General features: G+C 34.1%; 1 protein-coding gene across 1 annotated transcript; it reads right to left on the bottom strand.

Annotated features, from left to right (window-relative positions):
- Positions 1–417: 417 nt before the first annotated feature.
- LOC114166574 (phospholipase D gamma 1-like) lies at positions 418–9,928 on the bottom strand. Its single transcript, XM_028051322.2, has 10 exons — positions 8,151–9,928; positions 7,002–7,118; positions 6,482–6,676; positions 4,085–4,336; positions 3,903–3,971; positions 3,632–3,779; positions 2,818–2,966; positions 2,055–2,234; positions 1,623–1,820; positions 418–899 (listed from the first exon to the last, which is right to left on the bottom strand). Exons 1-10 carry the CDS (start codon positions 9,606–9,608, stop codon positions 606–608), a joined length of 3,060 nt encoding a protein of 1,019 aa, XP_027907123.1. The 5' UTR covers positions 9,609–9,928; the 3' UTR covers positions 418–605.
- Positions 9,929–10,679: the final 751 nt, after the last annotated feature.

The raw sequence follows: 10,679 nt of genomic DNA, 5'->3' as shown, positions 1-10,679 counted from the left end.
TGTTTTGTTTTAGTAATGACATTTCAATTCTGCAACACAATATCATTTGCAGTTGGGTTTTCAATTTATGAATCAAAGTTCAATGACAGTTTTTAATTGGTGATGATAGTAACTGTTGCTTGTGACTTGTATGATAGTAACTGCATATTCTGTTGGGAATCTTAAATTCCTTAGAAAGCTTAAGAAAATCACAATTTCTTCCCCATATAAATCACTACAGATAGACAATGCGTGTTGTAAGAAAATCATAATTTCAAAGCCAACAATCTAAACCATTCAGAAAAATTGTGAAGAGATTCAGATGTTACTGATGATTTGCAAAGAAGTATGCCAAGATTATCATTGACTCAGTGTTCCACTTAGCTGTAGTTTTCTTAGTCACAATTAGCAAAACATGTTTATAGCAGTAAGCGAGACTGATAGAAAAGGAGGGAGTGATAATATTTAGCAAGTGGTTTGTGAGTATACAAGGAAAATGAGTGGAAAAGATTTTATCACTATATACACTGCACAGGTGTTCCTTCAACTACATTGCATTTCAAAATTGTCTCTAATTTACATTCATCGTACATCCTAATGACCAACAATGTGAACATAAAAAATGATCAAATGGTTAGATTTTCCTGAATGGCAATAAACGATCCTATAATCTTTCCACCCACATCAGGGAACTCATCCTGACCAGGAAGGGATCTTACCTTACCCTTTCTATCAACTTCTACAGGGTACTTGAGAAGATGCCCTTTCATCTCTGTTGCATCATTTGATGCATATTGTTTCCAGTTCAGTTCACCCATTGTTCTAATCCTCCTAACACATTCAAGGCTTTCTGGTTCTGAAAAACAGTCTTCAATAGTACCTGTATGTTCTGCCCAAAGTGACATTCTATATCCATGGATCTTCATGGTATAGTTTCACAAAGAATTACAGTCAGTTCAGGAAATGTGTTAATATCACATAAATGTAAAAGTAACATACTCTGGTGATAACACTATTCTACTATTCTAGCTATTCACAACCCATATTCTTTCACTTCATGCTTAACATAACATATTAGAAGTTACATAGAGTTCCTTCAAAAGTTATATTCATAAATGCATATTTTGTAGTGGAATTGAAGAAGCCAAAGATGCTGGTTTTTTGGCCTGATGACAAGGGCCAGGTTGGCTGGTTGCTTGGATTTAACTCCCCAAGAGTGAGATGTGCAGTTTAGAAGCTAGTGTATGGAATTAGAAATTGTTATACCAGTACATAATGTATCACAACTTCAGCTATTGATTTTTCATTCAATGGTTGCCATAAAGACTTGAGAAAAAGGTTAAATATAATTTTAGTCCCAAACTACTATAAAAAATTGTGTTTAGTCCCTGAACTAAACTATACAGTATTTAGTCTCTATATTTATGAAAGTCAATGTAAAACATATTTCCCAACAAATGGCATGTGGAGTCACATGAGAAACTGTCCACATGTTGTTTGTTGGAAAAGATGTTTACATTCAATTTCATAAAGTACAGGGACTAAATACTCTATAATATAGTTTAGGGCCTAAACACAGTTTTTCATAATAACTTTGGAACAGAAAACACATTTAACAATGTACTGACTTCAAAAAAGCTTACCTGCCCAAGTGGATAAAACTGTCTTCTTGCCCAAGTATGATAAGGTTGGTAGGCACCCATTGCAATCTCAGTGTCCCTTGTTCCTTCCATAGAGCGCTGGTTGATGTTGGCAGACCCCACTATCACATATTCATCATCAACTATCATACCTTTTGAATGAACATAAATCATGAATCGTCGATTGTTTCTACTAATTGCCTGGAAAAAGAGAACCACCACACAAATTTACAGTTACATTCATTAGAAAGTGATTGCATGCCACAAAACAGACCCTTTAAGATGCTTATAATGATAGTCAAATCAAAATATCTGGAACAAACTTTTCTTTTATTCATTGGTACTAGATTAATATAGCTTTACACAAACTCAAAGATTCATGGCACTGTGCAAATAGAAAAATGTAATTGAGAAGGGAAAACATAGAATTCATACTTGTGGACTATTCGCTGGTGGAGGATTTCCAGACACAGTGACATTCTCATACACATCTACTGCCTCCCTATTGCCAAGACAGAAGAAGTTCAAATAGTCTTGTGGAGAGAATGCTGCTTCAAGCCCAACTTCAACCAAAGCCTTGTAAATTGTTTCATACATCATTTGCATTGTTTTATGCTGAAATTATTAATGAAAAAGAGAAGAGAGTAAGAAATGCAAGAACCAAGTCCTTTAAGCAGCTGCTTCAATGTAACAAGAAAAGGCTCAGTAGTTGGATAAAGCAGCTACCTGCTCAAAAGCAGAAAGAATAGAAGAATAAAATGTAGTACTGGTCTATGATTAAAATAGAGCTTATATGCAACTAAATGCCAGGGTCAAAAATTAAAAATCTCAATGACTTGATTTCAAACATTTCATAAAAGGAAAGCCAGAATAGAAGGCAATTGAAAAGAATATTTCTCATAGCCCCTTTCATTTCTATTAAACTATAAAGTATAAATAATTAATACTAGATTTTTTTAAAGCATTTTTACACTTTTTATTAAAACATTCAGACTAGTGACGAAGCCAGGATTCTTTTAGAGTATATTCTGGGGCTAGAAATTGCATAACTACTATCAACTTAAAGGTTGTTCCAGCTTCATAATGTTTGTCATGTTTGTTAAAAATCACGATTCATAGAGCAGGATTCCAGGTTGACAATATGAAAGTTCAATCAAAACCCTTGTAAGACAAAAATATCTTGTGAATTGAAGTATACCTGCCAAAATAGAATCCTTTGAGTGGCAGCACCTGTTGGAACACCCTCCGGCCACATTGGAATAACAATGTACACTGCAAATCTCTCATTTGCTCTTATCTTTGCAGCAATCTTCAGTGCAATTTCCATTGGAATTAAATTATTAGCACCTGCAAAAACACGGAAGTTTTAATGTCAAAAGGACATATTTGAAACAATCTAATCAACCTTGTTATTCCTCTTCACCCAGTCTGTGATAGAGAAAATCCACCAGGAGTGTCTAGTGGTGAGAAGTTCAAGTATTTTGCTAGAGGTTGTAGGGTCAAACCTCCTTGCCTATGTAGCCAAAGGAAAAGAGCAACTAAAAGATACAGTTGGCATGTCATGAATGTATACAAGGAACTAAACATTTGATAACACCTTGAAAATACTGTTAGAACAAGTTAAATATTCAATTATTAACCTTCAAAGGAAACCATAAACGTTTGCTGTATATTTTAGAAAGCTTTGGCTACAAACAATTTAATGATATATAAAAAATGTACCAGACTGTCTGCTATTATATACTCGTGTAATTTCCAGAGCCTTTGATCTATATAAAATGCTGCAAAATAACATGGATTTGAAAGGAAGTGGTCTTTCTTCTTTTAGATAATTTGTAGATCATTCAGTTTAATTAGTAAAATAAAAATTCTGCATAATGAATTTTCCCATAGGATGCTTGATCCTTATAAAAACTAAGATAATATAACAGTTTATGCCTTCAAAATTTTCAGCACAGTAAAAGAAGGAATTCTGGAAAAAAAGGCAAACATGAAAAATAAGAGTTTCATACCAAGGTCTCTATATTGACTCCAATTATATGAAGACCCAATGAAATATTGATTCTCAATATAAATGTAATGTTGTGCAGCGCGAATAGCCTTTATATATGCTGTATGTATACTCATGTCAATCAGTACATTCTTCCCACATACCAGATTCTGCATGAACACAATAATATTTAACTATCCTTTCATCACACATAACATAAGGTGACTCAAGTCTGATGAATTGAAATCTAGCATGAGAAAGAAACTTTAGAAACATCAAAACCTTTCACTTACTGCGCTTGATGCATTTCTTGAAACCTTCGGAAATCCCTTGACAGAATTTGAATCAATTGAACGGAATATCTGTATTCCAAAAGCATGTATATCAATGATTTCCTTTAACTAGTGAAAATAAGAAAAAAATAAACTGCTTCTAGAAATTCTAAATCTCCATTCAGCGCTAATCAACTGAGCACCTGAACATGCCATGATGCAGGATTGTTATCCTCATCAAGATCAAGATCATCAGATGAACTGATAACATCTTTTATTCTGTCTAGCTTAAGTAATGCATCATCATATGAACTTGTAAACTTTTTTAACCCTTTAGGTTTCGCAGCTCTTAACCAGCGCTCCTCAAAGTTGGTCAAAACATCATAAGCTGCTGGACCATCAATTTTAGAATGTAAGTCATGCCATGGCTCCCGTGGACAACCACCAGTATTACCCTATCATTGTACAATCAACATCATCAGAATAATATGATCTTCCTGCCACAAACTATGTTTTGAAATTGGAACGTATTTAGTTCTTAGCTACATTCTTCCATTATTTTTTATTGCAAGGCTATAATAGGAGAGCATTTGTCATGAATTTGAGGAAAATTTTAGATGTCAGAAATATGGAATAGATTTACATGTTCAAAGACCATCTAAATAGCAACAACACATTATATTATAGAGTTGTCAAAGTCAATAAGTTAATCCAGCTCATCGTTTGAGTTAGAAAGAACGGTAAATTTTGGTACGAGCCAAAATCAAACCTGGCCTAACAAGAATCCAGTCCACCCAAGTTGAACCTGTGATGAGCTGGTGGCTCACCAACCTGTGATAATTGTTTGGATGGATGTTATCTAGAATTTTCATCTAATGTTTGTGTTTGGTATGCATATTATATGATATTTATAATTATTATTTACGTGTATTATTTTGTATATATTAAAATATGTCACGGTCAATATATGCATATTAATATGATGATATTGTTGTCAAGGTTATTCCATTAATTTGGAATTTGGTTCCAACTTTCATATTAGAAAAAAGTAGATTGAAGTAAAAAAAAAAACCAAAATAAAAAATTTGCAACTTTTAAATTGAGTGGGCCAATCCGTTAAACCCACCAACTCTAATGGGTCAAAACTCATCTTTTTGAAGCTTATTGACGAGTAAGCTAGTGATAAGTACCAAAATTAGTAAATTTCATACGGAATTCTAGCACTTCTGCTTGTAATTTGTGTTTATATGATATTTGATTTTCCCTAATCTAAGAAAAATGAGCTTCAACCACATGTGTCCAAGTTTCTACATAAAAGAAATCATTTGATCCCTATTTTGTGTATTTTCAGATAAATTAAAGTAGAAGAGGAAAGAACTTAAGAAGAGTAAATGAGAAATCAAAAAATAGAGAAAAAAGGGAAAAATTTCTGCCACAGTTTGCTCAAGCCAAAGCAATCTTGCCCAAGCAAGAACACTTGCAGCCATTCTCGCCTAAGCGAGAAGCACCTCGTCCAAGCGAGAGTTCAAGCAGAAGACAGTTAAGTTTGGCATTTCTCACCTAAGCGAGAATAGCTTCGCTCAAGTGAGATGACTTTTCTTCAGCATGAAGTATCTTCTCGCTTAGTCGAGAATCAGGTGGCTTATGCGAAAACTCATGCAGTATATATATTCCTTGAGTTCAGAAAGTGAAAAGGTGAGAAAGCAAGAACTTTTGCATCAGGTGCTGGAGAACCACGGAAAGGGCAGATGAAGCATCATCTTTATATATTCTTCTTTAGCTCTTAGGATTTCAATGGCTGCCATGTATGGCTAATCCTTTCTCTTGGGATTGAATGTAATCAATTCAAATTTGGATGTAATATGGTGATATTTATATATAACATTTATGTTTCTACTCAATATTGGTATTATTGTCTGTTTTTAATGCTTGATTCTATCTGATCAATAGACTCCTAATTATGATTTTTAGATCTGACCGGAAAATATTTCTGAAGATCTGATCTGAACAATGATACTTTATGTATTGTGATGCTAGGAATAGATTTCAATATGTGAGGAATCAGTATAAATGATTTTTGGGTGTTGCATCAATATTGGTAAATTCAAATGTTGTATGTTTATATTCTCCTACTGAACTTTTTCTAAACTTTCTACTTTTACTGTGTTACTTGTATGCAAATTTAGTATTACAAATGATGATGAATCAAATGAATATCTTTGTATATACGCCGATTGAGATAATTATTTATTTTTATTGAATTCGTTCCTTGTGGGATCGACACTCTTACTTCAAAATCATTATACTATAGTTAATATTTGGTACGCTTGCCAAGAGACCAACAACTAGGTTGGCCCACCAAGTTGCCAACTCTTGGTGGGCCAGACTGAGTAGTCCATTTTGACAACTCTAATTATATGTGAGGCTCTACATATGAGTGGAAAAGCTTGGTTTCTTTGTTGTAATTTGGTTTCTTCAAGAACTACTAGAAAATGGAGTTATAAACCTTTGTGGCTTTAATTTAAGCATTTACTTTTGTTGCTTACAAAATGATTGATGGATAAATCTAGTAATAATACAACCAAACACAAATATACTACCGTGAAAGTAGGGTTGTGATAGTCATCCTTATGCAGTGTCTCCAGTGTCCTAAAGATAGGATGGTGAGGATTATCATATCGCCCATCACACAAATCAAGTCCACCAACAAATGCCACAATTTTTCTTTTGCCATTTCCAGCATCAGCATCCACAATTACAGTTTTTTGATGATGTGTATATATTGTTTCAACTTCCTGATAATTAGAAAGAAAAAAATTATTTTCGAACTCTAAAACTGAGTTGTAGAAGTATGTGAACATATTATATACAGAGACCAATGCAAAGATGCAGAAATAGAAACCGCTACAGAAACTAAACCTTGTCATAAATCCTGTCATTCATAACAAGAAGTTAGGCAAACTACCAAATGGAACCACCCCATCAGTAGTAGTATGTCCATCATAAACTATATATACTGAACTGGAACAGGAGGAGATTGTTTAAAATCTTCTAAGACAATGAATCAACTGTTCCAGTAAATAAAAATATTTTAACGGTAGAATCATTGTCAAACCAAACCTTTTGTTTGGCCCAGCTGTGTCGTTTTCCAGCAATGCGGGGACAAAGCAGCACTTGCACAGAAGAGTGCTTGAAAAATCGTCTAGTTTCCTCATCATGAGTTGCCATTACACCATCCTGTATGTAGAACAAAATAAGTTTGCATAATTAAAATAAAATCATATCATAAAACTAAGATTTCAATGAAAAAAGCAAAATTTATTTAAAAGTCTTAAAATCAAAATAAAGTATATTTCATAAACCAAGCTAGAAATGTTAATAAAAAAGGACAAAATAATGACTTTGCAAGATCACATACCATATGGAAACAATCATTTAGATTAGGTCAATAGAAAGTTACCTATTATTAGTATTACTTGAAGACAGATTAATTGTATATGGAAAAGAAAAACCACAAGCCAATATATATAAAGTCCAATATCCAACTGCAAACAGAGATATATTTGAAGATAACATTGACCTATTTAGGCCCATGTCAGTCATTGGAAAGACAAAAATATAGCTTTTACTAACTGTTACTGAACTATGATCAGAGCATGAAGAAAGCCATTTCATCTCTGTATTATTTCATGTGAGAAATGATACATGTTATAGAAAGAAGGAATACCACAGAAAAGGAAATTATAAGTAGCATATTCTCAGAATTAACTAAGGACTACAAAATTACAAACAATAGATGAAAATAAAGATTAGAATGAATGACAGTAATCCTTCAAAAATAAATGAGATGCTCCGATTCTCCTAAAATTTAGAGTGCGGCTTCCAAGATGAATAGTGAACTCACTTGCCCTTGTTAAATATACAATCAACTCTTGAACAATTTTTACGTTCTTCAGTTTCTATTTGCATAACCAACATCATCCACTTCTTTCCATTGTTAGTTTCAAAGCTGTCACTTGTCACAATGAAAAAATTTCCAAAAGAAATAGAATGACTTAATTATGATAACAATATGCAGCAAAAACTTAAACATGCAGACATTTGCAAACCATGTCCTACATTGGATATCAATTTCAAATTAATCCATTGTAACACATACTTTCCTGTTCAACTGACTTGGAATGAGTGCAAACAATAAACCGAACACACACCTAATCCTCCCCAAAACAGAAATACAGTATTAGGCAACATAAAAGAAACATTACAAACCATTTTGTAACCAAGAATGCTTCTTGATGTAGGGTCATCCCATACAAGTAGAAGCACTCTTACTCCCTCCGATGACTTAGTCCTAAGAAGTTCACCCAGGGTGGAATCTGTTGCATTGTCAGTATCCCTTAACAACCTAACTTTGTGCCACACAGACCACCCCGTAATGTAAACCAATCTCTGAGCTGCACGTATGGCTTCAAAGATGTCATTCCAACACTTTCCATGATTATAATGCAAGCCATGGTTAAGCATAACATTAGGTAGAGAACCACTTGGGACATGAGCATCTTGATAAAGAGTTACAGTTCCCCCTTTCCTCAATGGAAAATACGTGCCAGGAACCCCATGATATTCAGGACCAGCTCCAACTCCTTGATCATATGTGATGAGCTTCTCAATTGGAATGTACTGAATGGATAATCTCAAGACAGCACCTGGCTTACAAGGCTTCCCACTGCTATTCAGAATAGGGTAGTTCCCATTTATCTTTTCCCCTGAGTATATTTGTTCAGCTGGAACTGCCACAACACCAATGAGCTGCGAACCCACCACATCACTGTCCTTCACAACAAAATGAACTTCAGCCACATGATGTGCAACAGGAGCATAGAAATGTTGCTCCCACACAGGATTTTCACTATTGCTAATCACAGAAGTCCTCCCAATTACAGCATTTGACACAGAAATTGTTACATAAGGATCACTGGTAATCTTCCGGCTCACCGTTCCATCCACCTTGTTGACATTTACAGGCAACTTCCCAAACACATCTCCCAAAGTCTTGTGGAACATGTCCATGTTTGGAAGGTGTTTGGCTCGATGAACCCAAATATCCAAATTCCCATGCAGGAGCAGAACTGGCAGAGACGCTTTGTTCTGAACTGGGACAATCTGCAAGCTCTGATTACTCATTGAGTCATCAGATTGAGCAGAAGGTCTAGTAGGGTCCTCTTTATCCAAATCTGAGGGGGAGTAGATAGAGAATCCAAAAAACTCATCTCTATAGTAATTTGAAATCGAAGGGGATTGTGTCAACAATGCAAGTGTACTTGTGGTCTCAGACAGCCTGACAATGCTCATGTGATCATCCAAAGGAGGGTGAATAGAAACCACAGGAGGCTTATAACTATCACTACTTGGAGGATCGTGGTCAGGGTAAGGATAAGTATCGGTTGATTGAGGCATAGAAATGTCATAGGAATCATGAGATGGTGGTGATGGTGGAGGATGAGAAGGAGAAGGGTATGTGAAATGGCGTGTGTGGCTAGAATAAGGTGCTGAGGGTGGTGGAGAAGGTGGGGGGTATGAGTAGTTGAAGGTATCTGGAGCATTTGGTGGATATGGATACGGTGGTCGTGCATATGGATCAGGAGGAGGGTATTGAGGGGTGTTGCCAGGGTAGAAATAAGGGCTTGGATACCCATATGGAGGTTGTGAAGACCCATAATTGTCCATTGATGAAAACAACTCACAATTGAATTATCGGTTTAACTTCAAGATTTGATCTTTCATGCAAAAGGGTCACACCCCAGATGGAATTAGCACAAGGGCAATTGATTGCACACAGACGACACAAGAAAACATTGAATTGAAACTGATCGCGTGAAGAATTATTAGGAAATTTTTGGATAATGTTGTTAATACAAATAGAAGGTGCACCAGAGAATTAAGGAAGTTGGGTGAAAAACAATAATTGTTTGAGGAAAGAGAGAGAAAGGTTTATGATTTCGAAGGTTCGACGAGGAAGAAGAAGAAGAAGAAGAAGATGCATTACATTGCATTGCATGGAAATGGATCTCTCTCAGCTTGGTCCCACTGATAACTTCTACCAAGTTAAGGAACGTTTTTTTTTTTTTTTTCTTTTTTCATAGTTATTAATTGAGAATGATAAATTTAATATCTCCAAAATCAAAATATATTTAATTCTTTCTTTTTTAAATAATATAAATGATAAAAGAATTAAAAATCTAAAATTAAATCCCATTTCTTAATTTCGGTATGAAAAACTTAAAAGTCAAAGAGAGTATACAATTATTTTTTGTTTCCAATCAATTATTTAAACCTGATAAATGTTTAATTAAATTTTGGTATGTAATTTGGATTGACTTCAAGTATAAATTAAAATTTAAACTAAACGAATAGTAGTCCAATAATTTTTTTTTCATAAAATAAAGAAAATTTATCTTAAGCTTATAATCAGTTTTGTATTAATATATTTAAAATGTGAGAACTATACATAAAAGAACACAAACGGATTTAGCGTATATGTGTAACAATAAAGACAATAAGTACTTTTACTTAAAACAAAATGCCTTTAGTTTTTCTCATAAGATAATTCTTTTAAATAATAATTCAAGTTTTTTGGTAAAAAAAATAATAAAATATAAAAAAATAAATAAATGAAGTTAATTTTGATGCTTTTAAAAAGTTGAATTAAAATGTTACCTGCGCAGTCGGTTACCCGAAGACAAAAAGACAAGAAAACAAAAAATATCTGATTCTGTTTAATATTTGTTAATATGTAAA

This window comes from Vigna unguiculata, chromosome 10 (assembly GCF_037176805.1).
Source record: "Vigna unguiculata cultivar grain cowpea cultivar isolate G323 ecotype 2 chromosome 10, ASM3717680v1, whole genome shotgun sequence".
NCBI classification, from domain to species: domain Eukaryota; kingdom Viridiplantae; phylum Streptophyta; class Magnoliopsida; order Fabales; family Fabaceae; genus Vigna; species Vigna unguiculata.
This window is presented reverse-complemented; position numbering and strand designations above follow the sequence as displayed.